This window comes from Mauremys mutica, chromosome 18 (genome assembly GCF_020497125.1).
Source record: "Mauremys mutica isolate MM-2020 ecotype Southern chromosome 18, ASM2049712v1, whole genome shotgun sequence".
NCBI lineage: Eukaryota > Metazoa > Chordata > Testudines > Geoemydidae > Mauremys > Mauremys mutica.
Genome location: NC_059089.1, coordinates 16,537,381 through 16,565,286, shown reverse-complemented (window position 1 = coordinate 16,565,286; position 27,906 = coordinate 16,537,381). Strand labels below are relative to the sequence as shown.

Genomic DNA, 27,906 nt, shown 5'->3' with positions numbered 1-27,906 from the left:
AATTTGTTTTAAAGGAATTGAATCAAATTCTGGATATTTACTCTGAACACTATTTAAACAGGATTGTCAAAAACTGGAATTTCTTGTGATTAGTCAGTTTTTTTTTAAATTCCAGTTGACCATATGACATTGTAGCCATGGCTTTCAAACCATTCACCACACACCCCATTTCTATCAAAGCAAATAGGCTCACATCCCCCTTCCCTTGTGCTAGAGACGAACATCATAGAGAGCTACTGTCAAAGGAATACTGGGATACAGTGATAAAGGCCTTTACCTTGGCATGTTCCAGTGAGGGCATGGTGGAGGAGCTTCCTGTGCACAGAGTTTATCCAGGAGTGGAGAGACCAACTCAGACATGGGAGGGTGAGCTGCAAGTCAGGGGAACAGAGGCTCCCAAGGGGGAAAATCCAGGGGCATAGAATGAGGAGCCTGGGCTCAAGCAGGTTAGGTTGGAAGGACAGAATGGGGGAGGGGCAGCAGAGGCTCAAGGAGAACTAGGCTGGGGGCACAGAGGCTGGGGGTCAGAGGCTCAAGAACGAGGCTGGGGCACAGGTTGGGGGGCAGAGGCTCAAGGAGAACTAGGCTGGGGACACAGAAGCTGGGGGTCAGAGGCTCAAGAACGAGGCTGGGGCACAGGTTGGGGGGCAGAGGCTCAAGGAGAGCCAGGGTGGGTCTGTCCTGGGGGTACAGATTGAGGGAGCCATGGTCAAGCAGAGCCAGGCTGGGGGGACAGAATGAGGAGCCAGGCCTCAAAGGGGGTCCTGGGCTCCCATCCCCCATTCTGTCCCCTCCCAGCCCAGGCAACAAGGCCCTGAAGCCGCTGCCTCCTCCCGCTCCTCAGCACCACAGGATCCACCTTGGGCACTGGCAGGGGGAGCATTGAGAGGAGGAGAAACGGTCTCCCTGCCCACGGGCTGGTGCAACAGGGGGAGCCAGTGCAGGCTATTTCCTGTTCAGTGCTTGGGTCTGGCGGCCATTTGCATCTGTTTATTGGCAAGATTGTAAAGGAAACAGCAAGGCCCTGATCCTACCACTTTGCTATGTGTTCAGCTTGAAGCATGTTTGTAGTCCCGTTGGCTTCAAAGTTAAACATGTGGTTGGAAAATGGTAAGCATTCTCCACAAAATATTTAGCAAAATCATTTTTTTTTACATTTTTGTAGAATTTTTCCATTTTTGAATGAAAACCTGATTTTGTTGTTGAAAAACTGGAAAATTAAAAAGACCTGGAAATTTTCTATGAACATTTTTGTTTCCAATTAAAAAAATATTTCAAAATTGATCAATTTTTTTGACTAACTCTGTCATGTTGACAGGATCAAAGCCTAAAACAAGAAGTTCAGAGCCAACCCAGAGCCTGTCCAGACTCCAGCAGGGCCCACAGTTTAAAAGTTTAAAGTTTTAGTGCTTTAAAGATGCTGAAACTCGCACAGCAAAGTCCCTTCATCCTCTTAAATGGGACACTTTATACCAGGTGTCCTCAGATGAGACCCATTTGGCAGGTCTGAGACGTTTATGGATAAGCTTAAAGAAGTTGCAGTAAAATACGTTCCCAAATCCACCCCCAAAATGGAAATAAAGTCCCCTTTTTTTGGCTGGTTTATGGAAATAAACAATTTTAATTTTTCTTGTCCTTTACTCCAGAACAGTAATAAATCTGTAAAATGGGCACAAATTATTTCCCTTTCAAAGGGGAGTTGTGAGGCTCAGTTAGTCATTGTTTCTGAGTGCTTTAGGATCCTTTGTTGAAAGGTGCTAGGGAAGTATAGAATATTATTACTATGTACTTCTCCTAGCTAGTATAGTTCTGTGTCTGATGGCTGCCTGTCTGTATGACATTGGGTAAACTGCAGTTCAACTCAGGAGACCTGAGTTCAAGTCTCTGCTCAGCCTAAGACTTTAGGGCTTAATCCTAAAACTACCTTGTGCCTCAGTTCTCTGTCTGTAAAAGCCAAATATCCCTACCTCATAGGGGCATTGCAAGGCTCTCAGATAGTATGGTGATGAGGGCCCCATAAGTACCTAAATAGATGGACACTGGACTGTCAAAAGAAACCAACCTCCTTTTCTTCTTGGAACATGACAACCCCATTATGTCCACATAATAGGCCTTGCTGTGCTATTCATCAACCTTTCGTGCATATTTGAACCTTGGCAGGGCCAATTTGTCTAAAAAATTTCAGGTATTGATTTTGTCCCTGCTCTGCCTGGTCTCTCTGCTACCTCTGCATTGCAGAGAAGCCTGAGGAGTTTCCAAAGACAGATCCATAACCTAGCTCTTTCCTTTATATTGGAGAGATGACTTGTCCAATGATGGCTTCCCCTTGATATAATCTCATTCATTCTCCCCAGTCAAAACCTAGTTCAGTCAGTGGGACTGGCCCACTCTGCCACACAAGACTGATGCCCTGTGGCTCATAGGAGTAGCCTATTCTGGCACACAGGGCTAATGATCCCCCCTGTCGCAGAGGAGTAGCACACTTTGTTGCTGCCCTTCTGCTGAGTCAGCAAGCCCTGTTCAATCACAACTCACAGGCTTTTTAACCCATTTCTCAACCTTCTACTTTTGCAGCAACTGACCAATCACATCCGAGACACCCTGCCAGGCCTGCGAAACAAACTCCAGAGCCAGCTTCTCTCCATTGAGAAAGAGGTGGACGAGTACAAGAACTTCCGTCCTGATGATCCTGCCCGGAAGACCAAAGCTCTGCTTCAGTAAGTGACTCCTGCTGTGTGTCCCTCCTAGGAGAAGTGTACCTGGCAATCTCCCCCATTCATTTTTCTTTCTGCCTAGGATGGTCCAGCAGTTTGCTGTGGACTTTGAGAAACGTATTGAAGGCTCCGGTGACCAGATTGATACCTATGAGCTGTCTGGAGGAGCTAGGATCAACCGCATCTTCCATGAGCGGTTCCCCTTTGAACTGGTGAAGGTACCATTCCCCCTCCTATCCTTTTCACCTACCTTCCTATTTTCTCTCCACCTGCTGTCATTTCTTCACCTGTCCTTCTCAGATGCCATCTTCTTGGCTCATTTCTCATCTCTTCTCCTTTGCATCTTTAATTCGTTTCTTCTTTCCTTGACCTTGTCTTTACCTTCATCACTTTCTTTCTCTTCTTCACCTGTCTTTCTCACCTGCTCTTGTCTTTTTCCTTCACCAGTCCTCTCTGTTCTTTGCTTCCTTTCTCTCTTTCTCACCTCCAATCCTGGCTTCTCTTCTCCCTCAGCCCTCACCCCGTGCCAGAGCCTGATCTCTCCTTCAGCCCCCTTCCCAGTATCTGAACATGGCCCCTTCCTCAGTTCCTGCCCTGGTAACAGAGCATAGGAACTCCCTCACTTTCTCTTCCTGGTTATGTAAAAGGGTTTTACCTTAACTGTTCTGATTACATGAATCCCAAATGCTGAAGCTGTAGTTTGTTTACCTCAAACCAAAGAGTCTCTGATCAGCTAAATGTCCATGGAGAAAGATACAGTCAGATCTTTGCCTCTGACTGATCTGCACACAGTGTAGTTTGGGGGTAGATGCAGAGATAGCTGAAAACTGCATTCCATTGATCCTACTGATGCCGTGGGCAGGGCTGGTCCTGATGTGCCAAGCTAATACCAGACTAAGGCTGCTCCAACTTACGCTGACTCTTAAACACTCCCAAGGGGTAGAAAACACAACCAAGGATCAATGGGGTGCAGGGACATCCTAACTATGCCTCCTTTGCTACAGCCACATTACATCTTCACTTCTACATGAGCAGCAAAGAAGTGGGTGGTGTAAAAGCCCCTTCGTTGATTTAGCACCACCAGAGGATCTTCTTGTGGTGTCCTCCTGCGACTGCACGCATTGGTGCCTGGGGCCAAACTGCACTAGCAGAGACACACAGAGGCTCCACTTTATGGGAGAATCTGGCGTATAATGTATAAAAGCTCCAGAGGAAAAGGTGACAAAATACCTTTTTCATGATGGTTTTCAAAACAGAAGATCAAGCAGGAGCCAATCTGTTCCCCTTATGGGTTGGCTTGCCTGTATTTTCACTTCGTAGTAGTATTTAAATGTTGATTCTTTCCATTTGAATGAGATGCTGAGGCCTTCTCAGTGAAAGACAAGAGCCTGCATTGTGTTTGATGATGTTATAACTTTTCTATGTGAGAAATAAATCCAGTTTTTATGTGTATATTGGAAAAAACAGCTGCTGAGATCACATGCAAACCTTGCAAGGGAAAATATTTTATTTGGGACACAATTTTATATTTTTAGTTTCTCATTCCCTTTGTCCTTTATTTCTAAGGACATTTGTATAGTTCAATGAGAACTGGGCAGCACTTCTGAGGGTACGTCCTCTGGAGCTGGGGGTATATTTTCCAGTTCAGGTAGATGGACATGTGTGAACTTCAATTGAGCTAAATGCTAAAAATAGCAATGTAGCTGCAGCAGCACAAATAGCGGGACAGGCTAGCTGCCTGAGTACAATCCCATCTGAGACCCTAGGTACATCCTTGGGCAGCTAGTCTGACCCACTGCCCATGCCACCACGGCCACACTGCTATTTTTATCATACTAGCTCAATTGGAGCTAACGTGTACATCTACCCAAGCTGGAAGTTGCAACTCCAGCTTGGGTGTAGATATACACTAACAGTCAAGCCCTAAGCTGGGTTTCCAAAGTTCACACAGCATGTGAGTGCTGGCAACAGAAGCCTGATCTCCTGACTCCCATTCCTGTGTTCCAGCCAACAGGCCACACTCCTTCTTCACACCTCCATCTTGCAAGGCTGAGTCATGACCTGGCAGGGGCCCTCTCCTCTGCATCTGCATGGTGCTCTGCTGTATGGGTTGCCGGGCCCCTTCTCACAATCTTTTCTTCTGGTGCAGATGGAGTTTGATGAGAAGGAGCTCCGGCGAGAGATCAGCTACGCCATCAAGAACATCCATGGTATCAGGCATGTATCATGCATTAGGCAGGTCCACGACTGCACAGCTTTGTAAATATCTCTAGACCTTCCAGATCAAGTTGAGAAGACTTCAGAGGTACGGTAGGTCAGCAGGCGGGAGGGAGCACCTGTCTGGGCCATTGACAGCTGAACAGCCTTGTATTGGGAGGTACTAAAGTTAATCAAAATCAGTTTGCTTTCTGTTTCCATGTGAGAGCTGCAGGAGCTTCAAAGGTAAAATTGCCTTGGTGATCAACCTTTTTCTTCCATCTCCTGTGCTGAGTGTGAGAAAGAGGAAGTGACATCACATTGTAGTTAGAGGAAGTGACATAGGAAGGGATGCTAAACACCCCCTATACACCTTTTAAATTTCTTATAGTATTGTTTTAATTTATTTTCCCAGATCTACTAGGGCTCGATCCTGCAAGCTGGTGCTGAGCACACTCAACCATCAGTGACTTGAATGGGAGCTGAGGGTGCTCAGTACTTGGCAGGACCGGGTCCCAAATGCATGGTAAGTTAACATCTTTGCATTTGTGTTAGAGAAGATTAATGATGTGTGGCTTATGATGCCTAACAGGCATCCTTACCTGAGAGCTGCTGAGATACTGCGATTCCCCGTGTGGTCAGTAGGGACTGTGGGAGCCCAGCACCCCTCAGAATTGCTATTAAATGCTGGAGAATGCAAGCAGGTGATCAGATATTGACAAGTTTATTTTCTTCTCCTTCAGCTCATTCCTTCTGATCTAGCCAAGCTCATTTGAGCAATAGTATTACTATTAGTATTTATTGCTCCCTTATTATAATTAAGAAAGGGTTTCTTGAAACTCTCTAAGGGTGATATTCACCCCTCTGCATTAAACCCTAAAGGCCCTGCCTTAAAAAGGCTGAAGTGGTACATAAGCGTAGCGTTGGTCCCTGTGTTGGTCATTTTCACCTAAGAGACCATTTTTGTGACGTGTTGAGCACCCTCCATTCCCATTGATTTCAGTGAGGTTTTGTTCATGGGTTTTATGATTCCTCCAGCTCAACGAGCTGGGTGTCAGTGATACAAATGCCTGCTCTGAAATGTGTGTGTAACGCTGTGACATTCTCCTTGCCCCCCTCTACCTCCCCTCCTGCCTTGTCTTGCCCCCGCCCTGGGTGTTTAGAACCGGTCTTTTCACGCCCGACATGGCCTTTGAGACCATTGTGAAAAAGCAGGTGAAGAAGATTAAAGAGCCTTGCCTGAAATGCGTGGACATGGTCATTTCGGAGTTAATCAATACTGTTAGACAGTGCACCAAGAAGGTAACCGGAGGGAACATGGAGTTCACACGCTAACACCTGCCCGCCCATCTGCTCGCTGGCTGAAGCACAGCACTGTGATCTGGGCAAGGAGCTGCCTGCAGTGAAACTTGATGTTTCTAACCACCTCCTCAGCAGCATGACTAGACCTGAGTGATACTAGCCTGGGGCATTCCAGCCAACCAGCCAATCAGAAAGAGATGGGACAGCTGATAGGAGTGGGTTGCTGCCGTCTCCACCATTCCATTAGAGGTGTCTTTGGAACATTGGGGTCTCTTCCCACATGCCCACTCCAGAAACACGACCCCCTCCACTGGCTCTCTAACATGAGCGTTAACTCTTTATAACAGCCAAGGTTATTTCTTCCTCTAGAGGCTGATGGTTTATATCTGATTTAAATTTAATTTCTGATTTTAATTTTCAAGTCAGAGTCTGGGATATAGATTTCCCCTGGGAACTAAGAGGGACTTTGTATCATCCAATCTGGCCCCTGATTGACCATCCCCAAGCAAAAGGGTACATAAGCTCTCAAATATGGAGAATCAAGAGTCAAAGGTGAAATAGGCTTTGCTAATGTGGAATGATCAAGCTGTGGGCTTCCCTGCGGGGAGATGTTCCTAAGCTTGTGGAATTTGGCATGGTTTCTGATTGGCTTGGTTTGTATCTTGTTTTGAAGGAGCAGTAAATGGCTGAGAAGAAGGAAAGTGGAGGTGTCCACTCTCACCTGAGTTCCTGCCTTTCCCTTCCTCCTGCTGTGATGGGGGTGCCCTGGAGGTTTCATTCTCTGGGTTCTGATTGACTGTTGTGGGCTTCAGTGGGGATGTGGGAGAGAGCCAGTCATAATTCTGTCCATCCTTCAAATATTGCAATTCTCATGTCTGAGTTTGGGCTTAGATTTAATATTGAGAAGCAGTGTGAGAAAGACGGGGAGACTGCCTGCCATTCCTCTCAGCCATGGCCTGCTGCTTCAGACAGGTCCAGGTCCTGGTGAAAGGGCATCTCAGCTAGAGTGTGATAGCGGGGCACTGGAGACTCTTGGTATGTCGGATCACTGCTGGCCATTCGGGAGCAGGTAACCGGGTGAGGGCATTACTGGAGGCTCCCAAGGGAGATTGAAACCTTGAATTTAGGGGAAAAAAAAGGTGGGGGTGGGGTGAGTGGTGAGACTCAGGTTTGCTCTGCAAGAGACTGCATTGCTTGGGGCTGGAGGTCTCTGCAGAGGTGCTCAGGCTCACGTACATGTGCTTTGTCCCAGTCCAGACTGGGAGAGCAAAGTGGACAGACAGTGACAGATTCCTCAGGTTTTTAGAATGCTTGGAGGAGCTTCCTTTTCCTATCCTGCTGTCTTCTGTTGAGGTATGTAGCTGTGGGGAGCACCCAGAAAGTTGCCCTTAGTGCTGGTGACAGGTAAGCAAAGACCTTTGGGCTGCCAAGTACCCAGAGTCGTCCAGTAACTGGATCTGAAGGGCCCACTTTTCATGTCCCCTTAATCCTCCCTTGGTTAGTTTTACCATCCATCAATCATCATCTAAGTCTTTATCACTCCTGCCCTCTTCCTCCCGATGAATCTTTTTCCCTGTCTTTCTTTCTTCCCTTCCCATTTCTCTCTATATCCACCTTCACAGTCTTGTTTTTCTCTTTCTTTTTCCTTGAGGAATAAATTTTCACCAGTAGTGAAATTATCTCTATTATAGACATGAAGGACAAATTCCTCCTTCCACGAGGATACATGGTACCCAAGAGAGACAGAAATGTAAAAATCAGGGAGGACAGAAAGAGACCATAGGACAGAGAAGACGGGAACTCAGTATTCCACAGCCACCTCTAATGGAGTGAGGGAGACAGGGCAGGTGTGGTACACAGAGTGACACACATATAGGAAAGAAAGAGGGAATGCTGGAAAGAGGTGGACAAAGAGGAACAAATCTAACTGGGGGAGGGAGTCAGTTATAGCAGGAGATATTGGGTCAGACCATTGTCTCAGTTAAGAAGGGAGCGTGGAGGGAATCAGAATTTTTAAGGTGTTTTCTTGTTAGTGTAGCGGGCTTGGGTCCCGTAGTGGTTCAGAGGCTAGAGATTGAGTTTGGCTGCATTTCATGTTGTGTGTGTGCGCGCGCAAGTGTGAGTGGTAATATTGTTTACTTTAAAGAAACAAAGTGGTGATGTTATTTAAATGTTCAGGTAGCTAAAGGGACATTTTGTGTGAGGGTCCCTTTCCCAGGCTTCATCCACTGAGTCTGACTCAGATATTGTATGAGACATCTAAAGGGGCTATATTGAACTTAGCAGGCAGGTTGAATCTCTGAATAGGCAGTGAGACCTGGAACATATTTTCTGAGACATGCAGGGTCCATTTTAACTTTAAGGGCACCCGCTCTTTACCCAAACAAGCGCTTCATTGGCAACCTGCCAGACTCTGAGACGTGCACCTGGGTGAAGATGGGTACTATGGAAATTACACATCCCAACATGACCAGAGCAGCCTTTCACATTAGCTGTAAGTGACATAATGCATGGGAGAGGGTGCTGTGATCAAGATGGAGCAGTGATGTATGTTTGGGGTTGAAGTATCTCTGGACAGCACTTCCATATTAACAACCAGGGGCCAGATTCTCAGCTGCTGTGAATCTGCAAATCTCTGTGGATTTCAACAGGGCTATGTTGATTTACATTCACTGTGAATCTAGCTAAGGATTGGTCAGAAGCTCCAGGCACCCCTGGTTTAGTCACAGTATGTTTGGATAGGAAAAATGTCCTGTGACAATATCCCTTGAAACACACAGGAAATCCATAGCCGGCACTACTAGCCCCTGCCATTGTGGGACAGTGCAGCACAAAGACCACTTGTCCAGCCGATGAAGCTTTAAAGGGGGCACTGTCAGGTTAAAGATGATGAGTTATTTAAAAACAAATTTCTTTGTGTGTGTTATTAATAGCCCCCGAATTTGATTAACCTTGGTCACACTTTAAAAATCTAATTTGTGCTGCACTCTTCCTGCTGATTGTTTACACTTGTGTTTCTCTCATCTGGGATGTTGAAATAGACTGATCAAGTTTCATTTTAATTTCTAGTCACTTTCACTTTCTGGTTCCCATGCACTAGCTCAGTGTTGTGATGTCTGAATTGCAAACACTGGAACAGGAAAACTGTATTCATTGGGATTTAAAAAAATAATTGTGGAAACATTTCTACTGATCTTATGTTTGGTATTTTTACAACCCTCAAAGTTGTACCTCAATCAACCTGACAACATCTTCTTCAGATAGGCTGGACTAGGAAGGCTGTTTGGGGTAATTGTGATAGCTCTCTAGGAAGATTCCACCTTCCTAATTACTTTGGGCAGGTCTACACTACGGGGGGAAATCGATATAAGATATGCAACTTCAGCTACGTGAATAATGTAGCTGAAGTCGAAGTATCTTATATCGAATTACCTACCGTCCTCACGGCGCGGGATCGATGTCCGAGGCTCTCCATGTCGACTCCGCTACCGTCGTTCGGGTTGGTGGAGTTACGGAGTCGACAGGAGCGCGTTCGGGGATCGATATATCGCATCTAGATGAGACGTGATATATCGATCCCCGAGAAATCGATTGCTACCTGCCGATACGGCGGGTAGTGAAGACGTACCTTTAGATACATTTCATTGGCCTCAGGATGTGGTTCATTGTTAGGGCTCAACTTCCTTTCCTACAGCAGGAAAGAGGAGGAATGGGAAAAGAGACAGGCCATAACTGGAACTGTTTATCTGAACCCCTGAAACTTGGAGTGACGAAGTTGAATCCATATCACCCATGATTATGCAAAACTGAAACCTGAGTGACAAAAATTAACCTAGCCCCACCCCCAGCCAGTGGTTCAAGTAGGGCCATACGGCCCAGAACGCTGCACCATTAAGATATTTATTGCTGGTACGCCGTAACAGAAAGACACAGGAGCAGAATGTGGGGCTGCCTGGTGGCCCCACTCCAGCAACTCCTCCAGCGCAGCTGTACTGCCCCCATCCCGGCCCCATCCCTGTCCTCTGGCAAGACTATACAGACCCCAGACAGGAGACGCAGCTGCGTGGAAGGTCTGGGGGCAGAGTGGGGCTGGGAGTGGTACAGCCGTGCCAGTGGACAGGGCTGGAGGTGGGGCTGGGGGCGGTACAGCTGTGCTGGAGGAGCTGTTGGCCTGGGGCCACCCTGCGGCCCCACATTCTGCTCCTTTTGCCACTGCGGTTCCAGAGAGCCCTGCAGTTCAGAAGTCTGTATCTGGCACAGCAGGAGGACAGAGTCCCCCCCCCAAGTAACGTGGGATGGGGAGGGGCAGGGAGAATGTGGGGGCCCTGGACTGGGGGCAAAGCAGGGATGAGTCATGTGGAGGGTCACGTCCCCCCCCACCTTTGTGTCCCTCCCATGAGTTGCCTATGTGCAGCGTATCGGTAAGAAATTAATTCTACTTGTGCCACTGCCCCCAGCCCCCACCCCACGCAGTCCAGCTTTAGATGGAATGGACTAGGGGGAACTTACGGGAAGCAGAAAGAGAAAGGGATAAAGCTGGTGGGTAAAAAGGCAGGAGAAGAGACCCATGGAACAGCAGAGGGAAATGAGACTGACTCAGGCAAAGAAAAGAGCGAGAGGCTCAGTGTGTTCAGCCTTCATTGCCTGTGGAGAAGGCTTGCTCTGAGAGAGGGATTCCTGGATGCATCCATCCACCCATCCATTTTGTTGGGCTCTGTAGCTTATGGGTTCACCTACTCTGTCTGTTCCTTCCCACTGTGCCATTTCCATGCATCTGTAGAATCCCCTGATACTTGGCAGCACATGGGCCCTGCAGCAATGCTCACCTGCTTCGATTTATCTGTGGAGTGAACCAAAATCTCACTTCTCATTTTGCCTTGTGTTTTTCTCTTCTCTCTCTCTCTCTCTCTCTCTCTCTCTCTCTCAATCTCTCTCTGCCTCTGTCTGCTTTGCTCTTCTTTCTTCCTTGTTGCTTCTTCCCTCCCTGCCCCTCGCCGTGCAGAACGGGTCTCTTCACGCCTGACCTCGCTTTTGAAGCCATAGTGAAAAAGCAGGTGCAGAAGTTGAAGGAGCCGAGTCTGAAGTGTGTGGATATGGTAGTGAGTGAGCTCACATCCACCATCAGAAAGTGTAGCGAAAAGGTAAAGAAACCAACAACATAAAGAAAGGGCAAAGCACCACTCCTCTCTCACACACACACACACACATACCCTTTCCTCACACCCTTCAGGGCCTGGGCTCACATCAGGGGACCAACAACAAATCTGGTGAGAACAAGGAGAACAGCCATGGAAGTCAGGTTCTACTATATAAATAAGCATCTGATGGAAAGAAGCAGCCCACAGGCATCCAAGCAGTGTGAAAAGTAGGGGAGAGGGATCAGGCCCCAGCTGATGGATCTCTTTGCTATGAATTCAGAAGTCAGCTGGCTACAGCTGCTTGTTTGCTAGCCAGCCCCCATTCCTCACTCCAGCCCCTTGGTATGCAGCTCGGTGTAGAATAAACCCCCTTGCAAGCCTCTCGTCCTACTCTTCCTGATTGCACGTTGAAAACCTTTCTGTGTCCCTTTGTCGCTGCCTCTCTGGAAATCCAAACATCTTAGAACAAGAAACAAGTTAGAGAGAGGCCTTAAAAGGTAAAAAGAATCCAGGTCTCTCTGCCGGATTATTGTGCATAACCCCAGCCTCCATCCAGACAACAGAGCTCTATATCTTCTCCATGTCATCCTCCTGCTGATCTTTAACTAAAGATTATGCTAGTAAAGAGAGAAGGATGAATCTTGTGCTGCTTTTCCCTGCCCCGATGCAAAGCAAAGGAAAGGAGGCAAATTCCTGGGTAGCTTAAAGAGCAGCAAAGTGGAAAAAGGGACCACCCATTTGAATAAGTAGAGGCCATCACACATGTGCTAGTATATGTCTGGTGGAAAGTGGGTTGGTTTCCTAGGCCTGTACGGTGCAGTAGAGGGCGCCACACACCTCTTTAAATAGAAAGGTAGACTAACTAAAATAATTTGCCAAGGAAGGACTAAAATCCTGCACCCCTCGGCCCAGCTGGGCAAGTTTCTCTGCCAAGTGAATTAAAGGGGACAGCATCTCTTGTTCTAGTTAGGAGCCTCTATAAAAATTACCCACAATCCCTTTTCTGCATTGGAGGATCTGGGCTGGCCAACATATATAATCCCAGGTTTGGGAGAAGAGATTAGAAAGAGACAGGTGGGAAAGAAGGGAGAATCCAGTATAAATTTAAGAGCTCAGAATGCCAAGAGCTGGAGGTTGGCAGATGAAGGGACCTCGTTGTATTCAGCAGGGCTGATCTCGGCAGCTACTGCACTTTGGTCATTGCCATCCCTCAAGCACTGCTGCTCCACCCCAAAGGATTTCTTTCTCTAAGTCCTCCTGTTTTCCAGCTCAGTGTGGGAGACACTCCTCCATCCTTCCCCTCCTCCCCCTATGTTTGCTTGTAGTGATTTTGGTTTGTTTCCATTGATGTTTTTCTGTCTCTGATTGGAGTTATGTCTTCAGGGGAGAGAAATCGGTGTAGAGGGGGGGAAAGAAAACCTCAGTGTTAGTGGACACTAACTTCTTACAGTGGGGCACCCTGTTCAGATGTATCTTACCCATCCACCTTCTGTAGATTTTGAAATTCATTTTGTCATGGTAGGATGGACAGATTTGGCACTGGAGGAGGAAAGGGAGGGTAGAGATTTTCTAGGGTGGAGATGAAATAATGGAGTTGTACAGTCAGGATGTGCATTTCCATGTCCAGGCCTCCGAGCGACAGAAAAGAGGAACGGAGGCCAGAGGGAAATGTAGCTGATGGGACAGAAGAGAGCTTGTCACCAGGGGATGATGAGGGAGGAAGAAGAGAAAATCCCCTGCAAGCTAGGGCTGGACTGAATCCGGCAGTCCTTTCACAGTCCTTATCTGGAGATGGTCCCATTGTAATCAATAGAAGCTTTGCTGGAGCAAGGACTGCAGAATTTGGTCTCTAAAAATTAGAGATGGAAAAAACTTTGCTCTGTTGCCTGGCCAGTGCAAGGTTGCTCCCTCCATCTGTGTAATTGGCTTAGACATCTACAGAATCAGGATGGAAATGCCTGGACTCTCGGGAGTGGCAGGTTCAAATCTGAGCCCTTCATCCCACCAAAGGCGAGGAGTTGATGTTTGCCCAATGTCTTTGTCCTATAAATCCAGATTTGGGGCAGGTTTGAATTGGGCGTCTCTGTTATTAAAGTGATTTATTAATATTGCTCGCGACTGTGCCCTCAGTGTGTGAAGTGCTTTTCAAGCAGACAAGAAAGTCCCTTTCCAAAGGAGCACACAATCTGAGGACAGACATACATTCAAATAGAGTTTAGGAAGAGGGGTACAACATATAAATAGAGTGATCTAGGTGGGATAACCCTCATCTTGGCAAAGTGCAGTGAAGTTAATATACATGTCAATTAGATTTTTCATAGACAGCATAACAGAAGTGAGTCTTTAAGGGGGACTTTAATGCTGGGAAGGGAGGAGCTTTGTGGATGAGTTCAGGAAGGGTTTTCCATGCATAGGAGGCAATGTGGAAGAAGCAACAGAGATGATGGTGCAAGAAGCTAATAAATAGAGCATCAAGGCTGTCGCTATTAGCAGAGCAGAGGATGTGGAACAAAATAAGGCTTGACAAGGATGGGGAGCAGAGCTATGTAGGGCTCTGAAAACAGTGGCAAGAAGCTTGAATTGGATGGTGGAGCAGAGGGGGGGAGAACAGAATTCCAAGTGTGTGTATGAGAGAGAGAGAGATGATCAAGATGTTTGGCAGGGAAGATGACTTTAGCAGCAGCATGTTGTATGGATTGGAGGGGGCAATGGGGACAGATGTTGCAGAATCAAGATGGGAAATTCTGAGGGCCTGAAGGACAGATTTACCAGTAAGGTAGGCTGCACATGTGACACTTTCTAATGATGTAATGCTGTGGAGGTGAACTGTGTAGAGGACTTATTGATGTGTAGTACTTGTCCATTAATTCATACATCTTGGGCTGCACATTTGCTTGATCTCCAGTTAGGCAGGGTTAGAGCTAGTTAATATTTGGATGAGAGACCTCCAAGAAAAGTTTAGGTGCTGCAGGAATTGTCATGGTAAAATACCCAACCTCCAACCAGAGTGTTAGGATCCTATGCTACTTCTGGGATGAGACATACAATTGAGATTCTGTGTTTATTAAAGACCCCCAAAGCTTTTCATAAAAGGAGTGTTAATCCAAGTTTCTGAGACATTGGGGGAGCTACATTCTGTCTTCCTACTAGTTGAATTTCATGCAGCCTCAGTTGCATAGAGTATTCTTGACTATCTGTTCAAAACTACCGCATGGTGTTGCTGTGTGCTGTGAAAAACTATTTTGAAGGGAGCTACACCTGATTTCACTGGTGTAAATAAAATCAGAATCAGGCCATGTAAGGAACTGCTGCTAATTGCTCCCCCATCCCAAAATTTGGCTGTCTCTGATAGCAGTCAATGGCTAGTCTCTCTTCACATGGCTAAGCCATATTCACAAAGGTGCCAAAGAACAGATGGCTTTGTCTTTTCTACGGATCTTTAGTTATTATAGTTGTTAATAATAATCTCTTATTCCATCCTGAATGATCTCAAAGTGCTTTAAAACTGCTCATCCAGGGATCTCTTCATCCCCCACTGAAATCAGCCTACTCTGGGGTGTAATGAGATAGTTTTTCACAGCACACAGCAACATCATGCAGTAGTTTTGAACAGATAGTCAAGAATACCCTATGCAACTGAGACTGCATGAAATTCAGCTGGTAGGGAGGCAGAGTATCAAAGCCAGTGGATCCAGGAATATAGCATCCCCTCTGGTGGATTTAAAAAAGCAGAAACTTTCTGTGTCCAAACTGCACAGCAGAGCCTTATGAATCCAAAAGGGTGCCTTACAAATCAGGATCCTTTCAGTTAGAGCTCTTAAGATTCCTGCCTAAGAAATGGACTCTTAGTGTTAGAAAGGACAGGGACCTACAGCTGTGTCATGAGGATTTCCCTGGGGCTAGGCTGCTTTAAGAGAAGGTCCTGAGCTTACATTATGACTGGAGAGGAAAATGCAATTAGGGCAGGAGTGAAAACCCACTTGAGTGTGGTAATCCATCCCAGACCGGCTGAGAGCCCCTGGCAGGGTCACCTGCTCTCCCGTCTTTCAGAGTCATGGCATTTCTGGGTGCTGCTTGCACTGCTGGCATTACCCCCACCCCTTGCATTCCACTGCATGTTCCCCAGTGGACATGACATCCCGTGGCCAGTGTTCCCCTTCTTGCCCACCCCTGCTTCTCCCACGCATGCTGAGGTGTGAGGCCTCCTGCATGACGTCTTGTGAATGTGGTGCTGTTGGTTTCTTTTGCTTGTAACCTTTGCTGGTTGATCCTGATTTGAATAAACTGAGACTGTTTTGCACCTCACCTTGCCTTTATTCGTGTTATTTATTTTTTTGTTCTTGAATCAAAGAAGCTGAGATTTGCTTAGAGATTTTCCAACTTCCTGGTTTTGATTCTTTGACATGAAGCACTCCCTCAACCTCAGAAGAAAACAGGAAGTGCTGCCTCTCCCTCTAAAGCAACAAGCAGCCTAAACTATAAAGATCCAAGAGAAATCCTAATATGCCCCTTCTCAAGGTATGAGAGGAGCCCATTTCCACATGGGGCCACCTTCAGTGTGAGCGGAAATCCTGTTCCTATCAATCTGGAGCCAGTGACATTCAGAACAGAAGAGTCCTTTATTAAGAGAGGGGCCTGATCCACTGCTCCCTTACTCCAGCCATATGCCAGGGCAACTGCATTGATTTCAAGGGCATGACAGTGATGCAATAAACCTGGAGTGATGTAGTGGTGAAACAGACCCAAATACCTCAGTACTAGACAGCAATTGCCCTATACCTTCTAGCTTCCAATGGTGATTGTGCAGGGTCTGGGCTGATTCCTGTAGCATATTGTCATAGTCCTTTGTTTATAAGAACCCAAAAGTCAAATCAGATTTAAACCCCAGCCCCCACTCCCCCCATCAGATCAGCAGAACTGAGACAGTGCTGTACTAAGGCAAATGAGAGACATGGCCAAAAATGAAGCCCAAAATAGTAGGAGGAGGTAATAATGATGATGTCAGGAAATTCCAGTTGGCGTTAAATGGTCAAATTGAAATATTTCAAAATAATAGAACAAAAGGGGGGGAAAAAACAACTTTCCGGGGAGGGAGGAGAGAAAGGAGTGATCTAAGAACTGGCCTGGAGTTGAGACTTCAGCTAATTTAGGCCTTGATCCTGCACTGAGGACTACATGGGTGCTGCCCTATTGAGGTTAGTGCAGGATTGGGGCCCTACAGTGTGATCTTGGGCAAGTCACTTTTATCTCACTATTCCTCAGTAAAGTGAGGGATAGTGGCACGTGTTCCTCTCAGGAACGGTGCAGGAATTGACTGGTTCATGCTGGTTAAGTGCTAAGTAGAGAATGATTAACTGGATAATAAAGGGGCCTAATTATTATTATGATTATTACAATAGCTTCTAGCGGCCCTAATCAGGGACCAGAGCCCCTTGTGCTAGGTGCTGTACACACATCAAATGAAAAAGCCAGTCCCTGACCCAAAGAGCTTACTTTGTTTTTTAAGGAAGAAAGCAAAATGATTGCCATCTCCAGGGATTGGCCCAAATGTTGCAGTAGCACCACTGTGGGATGTGACATTTAGGAACAAAAGCCTAATCCCACTGAAATCAATGGTAAAACTCTCATTGATTTCACTGGGACCACTGTCTCCTTATTGTAGAATACTGTGGCACTTTTCTGTTATAAAGGAAGTGCTGCCTGAATGCCAGAGGGCTGCCACGGGCCCCCATTCAGCTTCCTGGCTTGCACTGTCATGTTTCCCATTCACAATCTCTATGGATTCTCCCCCTTGAACAACTGCAGGTGACAGTGCTTCTCCACTCCCTTTTGTTTGTGTGCTGCAAACTGAATTCGCTTCTCATGGTGTGAAACAAGCCATCAGTGGCAAAGTGGGCTTACCTGTGACACAAATGCTGGCTCTGATTCTCCACTCCCTTGTGCCAGTGCAAAGGGAGTGCAGAAGGGGAGTAAAATGCTACAGCCGCACACCTGGAGCACCTGTAGAGTCCAGAGTTGCTGCTTTCTCCTTGAGAGAAGGCTGGTTCCCTGAGAGGTTGGCCATGCCCTCGGTCTTCACCTGTGGCATTGCTCGTTGGGGCAGGCCACTGTCCGCTAGTGACCCAGCTAATGGGATGTGAGACTAGCTTTGATCATCTTTGTTCACCCAAGATGCTCCCCTTAGTGTCAGGGGGTATATCTACACAGTACCCTGCATTTTAGAGCCCATAGCAGGGTGGGCTAGCGCTAAGGTACTAAAAACAGCCGTGTAGATGTTTGGTCTCGGGCTGGCCCTCGGATTCTGAAGCCCAAGGAGGGAGTTTAAGAGCCCAAGCTCCAGCCCAAGCCGCAACATCTGCACTGCTGTTTTTAGTACCATAGCACGAGCTCAGGTCTGTAGACCTGGGCTCTGAGACTTGCTGCTGCGGGTTTTAAAAAGAGTGTAGACAAAAGCCAGAGAGATACTGCCGTGGCATCGCTTTCCTACGTTACCAGTGAGATGCTGCCCTTCTTCAGAGAACTAGTCATTTGGCTTATTGGGATACAACCAGCCATGGGCTTAAGCCATAAAACTGGGATTTCAGACATGCCCGAAACTGGGTATGTTCAGATCTGGGGATGGGAATGGGCCCCTCGCTCTGTAGAACAAATTGAGCTGGCAGTAGCCTGGTCTCCTGCAGGATAGGGGGGATTGCTGCTGAGGAGAAGGGCTGTTCTCTGAAGAAGCTCAAAGCACAGTGAGTGAGATCTTTGGCCCCACAGGAACTTGGGAAAATCTGTCTGCAATTCTGGCTTTCCTGTGCCTTTACCCCTCTAGGACCCCTGTTATGGTTGGGAGGGGAGTGTTATTCCCCAGATCCTGCCCCACTTTCCCACGTGCACGTGTTTTTTCTTCCCTGCAGCTCAGCCAGTACCCTCACCTGCGGGAGGAGATGGATCGGATTGTTACGACGCACATTCGTGAGCGAGAGGGCAGGACCAAGGATCAGGTAGGGCCTGCAGGGCTTGTCTGAGGGTGGGGGGCAGAGGGGGAGCCTTTAGGGGAACAGTATGAGGATAGAGATGGGCCTTTGCTGTAAAGTTGGGATCTGGTGAGGAACGCCCCCAAAGCTCAGGGAGGTGTTGACTGAGAAGAGCCATAAGGCAACTCAGTGGTGGCTCCTGCTACCTGCCTTTGTGTTAGTAGCACCCATCCCTTGTCTCTTACCCACTTTCTTTGTGTCTTTGCCCCCCAGGTCATGCTCCTGATAGACATCGAACTGGCATACATGAACACAAACCACGAGGATTTCATTGGCTTCGCCAAGTAAGCACCAGTGCCCTGAACTGCCTCCTTCCCCCTGCCCCTGCTCCCCTGCAGCCTTGCTCTGTGTGTGCTTTGGTAGGTGGGCTGTAGGCCTTGGCTGCAGAGCCTCATGGGTGGAGAGTTTGGAGCAGTTTTCCACCCTGGCTTTGATGGGAGGCTGAAGTGAGGTATAATGTGCAGGATGGTAATGAGAGAAATAGGTTTCCCTCTTCCCCTGGGAGTGAGGGCAGTTCTCCATGGAGTCCTGACACCCCCCAACTTCATTGTGTCTCACTTCAGCCCACCCCCCACACACAAGGCTAACTCACTCCTTAATTGGTTGGAGGGTTATTGTGAGGCACCTCATCATCTGGGGGTAAGTGTGATGCCTCCTCATGCCCTTCCCCCTTGACCCCAGACTCCTTGGGAAGCAAGGAGTAAAGCTAGGCCTCCAATATGGCATAGCAGAGTGAGCACTGAGCTGTCAGGATAGAAATTAAATAAACCCAAAGCTAGAGCAAGTCAACAGTGTTGTGGCTGGCATGTCAACCATGTCATTCCCCACTGAGAGGAGGGATGGACTAGTGGCCCAAGAGACCTGGAGTCTATACCTGGCTCTGCTACTAGTTTGTTGTTTGACCTTGAGCAAGTCACTTAATCCCTATGTATTTAAGTTTCCCCATCTATAGAACAGAGATAATGACACTGACTCACCCTAGAGGAGTTTGTGAGGATAAGTATTCGTGTTTGTAAAGCACAAGTGAGATCTTGGGTGAAAGGGGCTAGGGAAGGGCAGGGAATGATCATATCCAACCAGGCAGGACAAAGAATAAAAATCAGGTGGAATTATAAAATTGTTCATGGAGAATCATTAGTGTGCTGAGTGTTTTATGAAATGTAGAGCAAAACCCGGTCTCTGTCCCTAGGAGATGATGCTAAAACTTAGACAGACAGTACAGTTCAGACATACAGGGATAGACCGAGGTCCCATCACTGTCAAAGGTTGTTTTGGAGTTTGAGGTCAAGATGTGTCCCAAAATGCTGCAGAGACCAGCAGGTGCTGTGGTCTCAAAACATTGCAGAGCTCTCTGTCTTGCTCCTTTCTTCTGTGTATTAATATTGAAAGGCTTCATGGAAGACCTGTTTACAAGCGGGGTTTGACAGAGGAGAAAGTGGTTGCATGAGAAGAGGGAGGGAGTTACAAACCTAGGGGGTGGCATGGGAGAAAGAACGAAGGCAGGAGTGAAGAAGAATAGAGAGGGGGTGGTCAGCAGTTGGTTTAGAAGATGCGTAGGGAGCAAGGAGTTGAGTAGGTGAGGCTGAGACCAAAGATGTAGTTGAGGAGCTATACAGGGCTTGGAACTTGAGGGCGAGAAGCTTGAATGTGCTGTTGCGGAAGCCTAGAGGGAGCAGGATTCAGGAAGGAAGGAGGAGTTGGATGGGCTTTGAATGTCTCTCATCTTGTTTGTAGCGCTCAACAGAGGAGCAGCCAGATGAGCAAGAAGAAGGCAGCTGGCAACCAGGTAAGTTCCCTCCTGCTTGAGGCTGCGAGAGGAACACATACCTTGCTTGACAGGCTCTCAGTTGAGCAGATGTTGAGCCAGACACAGCAACACTTCAAAGGTATAAAGAGAGGCAGATGGGAAGAAGATTAGAGAGAAACTTTAGCCCCACTGAAATGTATGGGATTAGGGAAGCCTGTGGGAAGGACAAAGGGGAAGAATATGGACTTTCCCTCCTGCAAAAGAACAATTGTTTTGTATGGAGCTGACATTGCCCTCAGTAAGACTAGGACTGTGGATGTCTATTAGCTGCTTAAATACAAAGGCCAAATCATATTCTTCACTGTCTCTGGTGCAACCCCACTGGCTTTAACAGTAAGTGAATGGAGGAGCTGTCCCAGCAGAATCACATAAGGGAGATTGACAAGGTGATTACAGAGGCTTGCAACATCTGCCCTAGCTGAGGACCAGAGCTCAAAGGAAGGGTGCTGCAGACTTTACTCAGTGCAGGGAGGTATGCAGGGTGCAAGACTCTCTAAAAGAGGGGACGCTGGGATCCTTGCAGTAGAGAACTGGTTTAGAAACTGTGTCACTTTGCATATGATGACCCAGTCCCCTTCCACTATCATCCTGGCGTTGGGTACTGGACAGAATCCAGAACATCTCGAGTTTCATCCATTTCTTTGGGTGACCTTGCATTTCCCTGATCGGTTCACCGTGCTTTACAACTGGGCCAGCACACGCTAGACAGTTAAATTATCAAATGGTCCAATAAAGAGCTGAAAGTGCAGGGGTGATGATCAGAGGTCTAGCCATTTAAGCCACTGCTTTCTGGATAGTGGCAGATGTCAGTGTTAATTCTGCTCACATCCCTAGATGTGTCATTCACTTCTCCCAGCTGCGCTTGACCTCTCTATGCAGACAAGAGCTGGAGAATGCTCTCTGATTTGGTGGGTCCTGATGCAAGTTTATAGTCCATCAAAAACTGGGGCAAACTATACCCTCCAGTTCCCCCAGCTCCACCTCTAAACTGCCATGCCATAGAGTTTTCTTTCCCAGTTGTCTTCCTTGACCACATGAATGGTCTTCACTGTCTGCTAGCCAAAGGGCAATTTGCAGAGCTTCTGGGCTCACATTTTCTGGAAGAGGCAAGTTCCACCTGAATGGGAGGCTTTAAAGCCACCTGCTCAGGGAGATGTCGTTGGCATTCATCAGCCCCGCTTGGGTGGGCATCCTCATGGTGGAGCTTTCTCCTGGGAGAAAATAGTGATGGACTGTGAAGTCCCTACTGCCTCCCTGTAGTGCATGGAGTGTACGTGCTATTGAAAGCCAGAGGGGCAAAGAAGACCTTCCTGTCCTAGACCTACAGGGAGAACCACAGGGTTATCTAGCCTGGAAGGTCTGCACAGAGATTTGGGCACCTTCTACAAAAGGAGGGTACAGAAGCAGCCCAGCGAAGAATGTAGGTGAACAGCTTCTTCCTTTCCAACCCCAAACTCTCATCTGGAGTGAATCATCTTCAAAATATATTTGGCCACCTTTCCCTGAAACACAGTTAGAGCTTCAGAGTTGCTGGAAGGCTGGTTGGCAGGTTCAGCCGGATCATTGCTTCTCCCGATGCTATTTCTAAGGGCTTTACTGGGTATCTCCCAGTTGCAGGGAGACCATCCTCTGAAGGGCACCAGTGAGTACCTTGCCTTTGCCCTGGGTGTGGAACAGCTCTAGGAGTCAATCCTTTTCTGTTTCATTTGTGGATTTGCCTGTAACTAGCTTGAGCTTTCATTTCATTTAGCAGATTTTATTTTGGGGCCTGAGGTCTTTGATGTTTTCGCAGCTGACATGCTAATTTGGTAAAAGATTCTGTTGATTAATTTTTGAGGCTCTTTCCTCCTTCCACTCCTCCCTTCCTAGTAACAATCTCTCCTCTCTCTGCTCCTCTCCTCTCTTCTCTGCTGCTGTTGCTATGGTTCCCCTTTGCAGGATGAGATCCTGGTGAGTAGAAGGCAGCTCAGCAGGCTGTGCTAATGAGCATTAATGATGCATCTGGGGAGATCAGGATCAGGAACAGCACAAGGACCATTCCACCTGCTACTGCAATGGGGGGAAGTGGCAGCTAATGTTAGATACAGATGAAGTGGAAGTGGGGAGCAAAGGCAGCATGAGAAATTGATGAGAATTTCTTTAGCTGCCTCTAAAGTGTGTAAGCGGGAGGAGCTGGGGAGACCATTCAATCTAGAGATCAGGATCTGGGGTTCAGCTTTAGTGCCCCCTTCTGTCAGCAGAGAGAATTGGTCCATTGTGAATTTTAACAATCAGCAGCATGAAAGAAAGGAGTGAAAATCCACTCACCCCTGCCTGCAGATATGGACAATGAATGCACTGATGCAGACACTATGCAGATGTTTATTAAGTCACACAAAACAGTATTAATTAATGCACAAACACCTAGCCATTCACAGACATACTGTTCACAACACACACTAATTTGTAACATGCAAACACAGTCAGCGATACATACATATATAGGCTAATTCACACGTGCAGTAACACAGGCTCATGCACACATGTATAATAATGAACACCTGCAGTAATGCACATTCTCACACACACATATATATATATATATATATATGTTAACATGCTTATATTTAAGCTATTACATACATATACTCTTTCTATTAACTCACACATACAGAAATAGACAAACATTAATTTAAAGTTACAAAGTCTACTAATCAATAATCTCCTAGCTCATTTACAGAATGTGAATATGGGACTTTATATCTATCTATCTCTATATTAAAACTAATGTACATATATATAGTAACAATCACACATGCCACTTATCTCACACAGTTAAGTTCAGGGTGTGAATTCCAGATGCATCATTATTCCCAGATGTTCAGTATCTCCTTGCGTTACAAAATTAAATAATTTGTTTTTCATTTACCTCTCTCTACTTTTCTTCTTGAATTGCCTCCCCTCGAGCTCTGTGAAGCAGTCACCTCCAACCTCAAGTGCTGGGAGAGCCCCTGTCTCTGCCAGGGTGTGCTTCCTCCTTTGCTCTTTCTAGGCATTGCCTTTTCTGGGTGTGATTGTTGCTGTGATTTGGTTTCTGTGGGTTGGGCCAGTGTCTGAGATTCTCTCTGCAGTTCTGTCTTCCCCTTGAGTGCTTGGCAGATGGTGTAACCCCCAACAGAGCCAGGTTCTCTCCTGCCTCCCTTTCACTCCCTGCCTAACCCTTCTCCTGTTTGGAGACAGGTGCAGGCTTGATCGCCTCGGAGCTCCAAATTAGTGAGGGGCTTTTTGGCAGGAACAGAGAGCACAGTGGTCCTGGTCATTGTTGTGCTGGTCTCTGTGTGTAGGGGACACACTCTGCTCTCTCCCTAACCATTAGGAGGACTAGGTTCTCAGTGCCATGTTTAACGCTGACAATTTCCATCCCCACAGGTGATCCGAAAAGGCTGGCTCACCATCAATAACATTGGGATCATGAAGGGCGGTGCCAAGGAATACTGGTTTGTCCTGACAGCTGAGAACCTCTCATGGTATAAGGATGATGAGGTGAGTGGCCTAGCCTCAGGACTGGTTGGAGTATGGCTTTGATACCTAGTTCTCTGTGGTGCTGAGAACCCTCAACTCCCATTGACTTTCAGTGGCTGAGCATTTTGTATCAGGCCCTTAGTTCCCTACAGTGGCTGGGTATTATAAATACACTTTCTGAGTATTAATTATCTGCTTCTATAAAGCATACCCCTGGGACCTGGAGTGATCCCACAAACCAGTATTCAACCTCTCCCAGGAAGGGATGCCAGGAGATTGGGAGCTATAATCAGGATGCCATATACTCTGTTGGTGGGGTATAGAACTGTGTGTTCCCCTAGACGCATGCCCAAATGGAGCCCTGCACAGTAGTCACACCCTGTATATGTTAGCGTTCAAACAGCTGCTGCCAGCCCCTCCGTCAGCCCATGAATCTATTGCCTTGTTCCTTGTATTTGACTCTTAGTGGGGCCTTGATATTGCTTCAACTGGAATAAGGATATTTCCTTTTAACTGTGAAGGTCGTGGCATTAATTTGGATGCAGCAATCCTGGCACTGACAAGAAAATCCAGTTGGAAATGACCATGCTTGGCGCTCCTGAGTCAGTAAAAAGTGGGCAGGGCACTTTTCTGTCTTATTCTGGCAGGCCGACTCACAGGAGGGAGGGGATGGCTTAGCACTCTGATACCCAGGGCTTTGTGGTACTCTCAGCAATATCTACAGTGACTAAATTGTGGCTAAGCTTGACTCTAGTCTTGTGTGGTCACTCAAGATAGGTGTGACCTAGTTGTCTGAGCACAGTACTCAGAGCCAGGAGCTATGGAATTAAAATCCCAGCTCAAACACTGACACCCTCTGTAACCTTGGGTAAGTCACTTTCCTTCTCTGTCTGTTTCCTCATGTGCAGAATGGGAATATTAGTACTCATCCACGTCATCTGGGCATTGGGCAGATCAATTAATTCATGTTCATAAAGTGCTTTGAATGTGAAAGTGCTGAGTACTGTTACTAACAAACCATAATAGTACATGCAGAAAATAAATGAGAAAATAGCATGGATCGTCTCTGTAGACCCGCCTTAAAAATAAATATTCCTGAAAGTTGGGAATCATGGCTTCCCAGTGCTTCCTCTTCCACTCAAGCAGGGAGCAAGATACCAGCTGCCAGAATCATGTCCAAATTGAAGTTATTGTTATTTATTTATTTATTTGTCTACTATCAACAGTGTGCCAGTCATAAAGGAAGACAAAATCTCTGGCCCCTGGGCCTAAATCTCTGAATAGTGGGAATGAACAGCAAGAAGGTAATCAGAATGACATGAATTTAAACTCAAATACCACTCAACGTGCCAGGGATAGAAATACTTTGGGGGATGGCTACAAATGGATTCAGATTCAGTCAGCTTTTCCAATAAATGGTTCCAAATTACTGGTCAGGAAGAGAAGGGGCCTTGCACCTTGTGTCATGGTTTATACCTGTGCAACATACCTGTAAACTGCTACCAGACCAGAATTCTCCACTCATTTACATCAGTGGGCACATTTAACACCCACTTTGCACAGTTGGAAATTATGACACAACATGCCACACAGTAGAGAATCAGGCCTGAAATGTCATTCCCTGACCAGGAGCTGATCAGTCTTAGGGTATGTCTACACTACAGAGGCACAGCTATGGCAATGCAGCTGTGCAGCTGGAGTGCTAAAGTGTAAATTATTTCTACATCAACAGAAGGGGTTTTTCTGTTGATGTAGTTAATCCACCTCTCTGAGAGGTGGTAGCTAAGACCACAGAAGAATCCTCTGTCAACCTAACTGTGTCTACAGTGGGGGCTAGGTCAACCTATGTTGCACAGGGTGTGAAATTTTTCACAGCCCTGAGCAAAAAATAGCTAGATCAATCGATTTTTTAGGTGTAAACCAGGTCTAAGTTCAGCTGGGGCATGCATCAGTCCCATAATCAGCAAAAAACTGGAATTGATTGTGCAAAGGAGATTTTAAATCAGCCAGTCCTTTTTCAAGGCCCATGAACTCTCAGACAGAGCTGCCTGGTGTGGCAACGCCGCCTCATGGTTATGTGTGCAGGTCAGGCAGTTATAATGTAAGGCTTGAGCGTTGTTTTAAATTAAAAACAGCTTCTGCATCTGGATTTCAGTGATGACCGCGTAGCCCCTCCACCCCTCTGCCCCAGCAGGGAGTGGGCAGGCTGTGGTTGCAGCACATAATCTATGTTAATAGACTCCAGCTGCATGGGAGGGGGAAGGGGCGCCCCTTTTATCCTATGAGGAGGGTAACCCTGGGGATGAATAACAGCTGGAGGTCTGCACCGCTTCCCTTCTGCACGGTGAGAGGCAGAGCAGCCTAATTAAAACAGCTCCCTGCCAGCCAGCGTCCCTTAAATAAACGCAGGGCGACCCAGTGCTGACGAGGCAGGAGCAGCACAGGAGAAAGGACCCTTTGTTCTAACTGGAGAAGGGGTGGAGGGAAAGGGGGAGCATGTTTTTATTTCTGATTTTTCCCCACTCCTGCCCCCTCTCACCAGTTCAGCTCTTTGATCTCTGGCCTCTGGGGAAGGAAAGGGAGGTAACTTCCACTTGGATTCCATGGCCAGGTTCAGCTTAGAGAGTCAGTACATTACAGGGGCATCTTGGAGAGCCCTTGACTTTGGAGTTCCCATCATAACCCTCTACCCTACACAGGGACAGGGCTGACTCTGTCCTCCAGGGCTTTGCTACCCCACATGGCAACAGGGCTGTCTCCATCATCCACGGCCCCTCTGCCCTTCATTGAGAGGAGGCTAGGGTGACCAGATGTCCCGATTTTATAGGGACAGTCCAAATTTTTGGGTCTTTTTCTTATATAGGCTCCTATTACTCCCCACCCCCTGTCTTGATTTTTCACATTTGCTGTCTGGTCACCCTAGAGGAGGCTTCTCAGACCCATCACTCCTAAACCAGGCTGGTATCTCCACACATGGCTGTCTCCATATGTCTCAGTCCCAGATCCCCTCTTTTCCCCAGAAAGGACTGTCTGCCTCCCTGTCCCCCTGATTTGAAGGGAGGAATGGTGTCTTTCAAGGCCCCATTTTAAGTCACCCTGAGTGCAGCCTGAGAGTCCCGATCCACTTACGTTTTGGACAGACAAAAACCCTGACTTCTCATGCTCCTGTTGGGTTCTCTTGCCCCAGCTCCACGGTGCTGTAGCAAACAGTCAAAGGAAATGAGAGTGTTCAATCCAGGGAAGAAAACCCCTGTGTTGGAGGAAGAGCCGGTTGCAGAATTTGGGGCATCTGGTGGGAAAACTAGGGGTGGACTGGGGGTGGCAGGACGACGTTGGGCTAGGCTAGCACCTCTCAAAAACTGAGGCGGGTGGAATGGAGCTAAGTGCTTCCCTCTCCTGCCCTGTTACGGCAGGACTGGGCATCAAGTCTGAGGAGAGACATCTGGGTCCCATTAGTGAAATACCAGCTTTTCCACAATGCTGGTTTGTTTTCTCTTCCCCCTCAAAGAAAAGAATTGGAACTTAAAAGTGTCTTAAAGGTTCCAGCATCAAGTGTGAGTGAGGACAGGGCTCCCACTGCTCCGGAGAGGCTGGTGGAGCATGCTGGGGGAAGGAAGGGGGCGGAAAGCTGGCTTCTTGTTCTGCCCTGCTGCCAAGAGCCCTTCCTTTGGGTTCTCTCTCCATTTTTCCTCCAGTCTCCTTTGTGTGAGTCAAATCCCTGACCCAAGGAGAGCTGCAGTATAGATCTACTGCAGAAAAGGGAGTCATCCTGGATTTGGGAATCCCACACAGGGAGTCAGCACCTCCTGGATGCTGCTGGATTCTGCCTATAGGACATTTGTGGGAGAACGAGATGGTGGATTGGCAACTATATGGATCCAGTGACCATTCACTAAGACAGAGGGTGATCTCGCTAGCCAAGGAGAGCACTGCACCCCCGAGACTGGAGTGGCAGCCATGGCACTGTAGCTGGTTGGTATTAGATACTCAGTTACCATGGTGATGAGCATGGTATGAGAACCTAAGCAGAAAAAGGTGGTGTTCCACCAAATCCCCTCCAGAGAGCTACAGCACACAACCCAGCTACACAGGTAGGATCCAGGGTTTTCCTCTAGTTCTCTAGGTGGCAGGGGGCATTAAGCCCAGAGCCGAGCCATAATGAACAATATGCTACATGGTTCCTATTAGCAAAGCCTACATCCCACTGGAATGGTCCCATGGGCCCT

General features: G+C 47.3%; 1 protein-coding gene across 15 annotated transcripts in view; it reads left to right on the top strand.

Annotated features, from left to right (window-relative positions):
* DNM1 (dynamin 1) overlaps nucleotides 1-27,906 on the top strand; it is a 102,246-nt gene that overhangs the window by 42,130 nt on the left and 32,210 nt on the right. For 11 of the 15 annotated variants that reach the window (XM_044993104.1, XM_044993106.1, XM_044993105.1 and 8 more), the window contains exons 7-14: nucleotides 2,575-2,717; nucleotides 2,797-2,932; nucleotides 4,864-4,931; nucleotides 6,074-6,212; nucleotides 18,253-18,339; nucleotides 18,586-18,656; nucleotides 20,107-20,158; nucleotides 23,588-23,701. In XM_044993104.1, the coding sequence (XP_044849039.1) occupies nucleotides 2,575-2,717; nucleotides 2,797-2,932; nucleotides 4,864-4,931; nucleotides 6,074-6,212; nucleotides 18,253-18,339; nucleotides 18,586-18,656; nucleotides 20,107-20,158; nucleotides 23,588-23,701 (810 nt within the window). Of the gene's footprint in view, nucleotides 1-2,574; nucleotides 2,718-2,796; nucleotides 2,933-4,863; nucleotides 4,932-6,073; nucleotides 6,213-11,214; nucleotides 11,354-18,252; nucleotides 18,340-18,585; nucleotides 18,657-20,106; nucleotides 20,159-22,117; nucleotides 22,130-23,587; nucleotides 23,702-24,906; nucleotides 24,985-27,906 lie in introns of all 15 variants that reach the window. The other 4 variants (XM_044993111.1, XM_044993112.1, XM_044993113.1 and 1 more) reach the window with 2 other exon arrangements.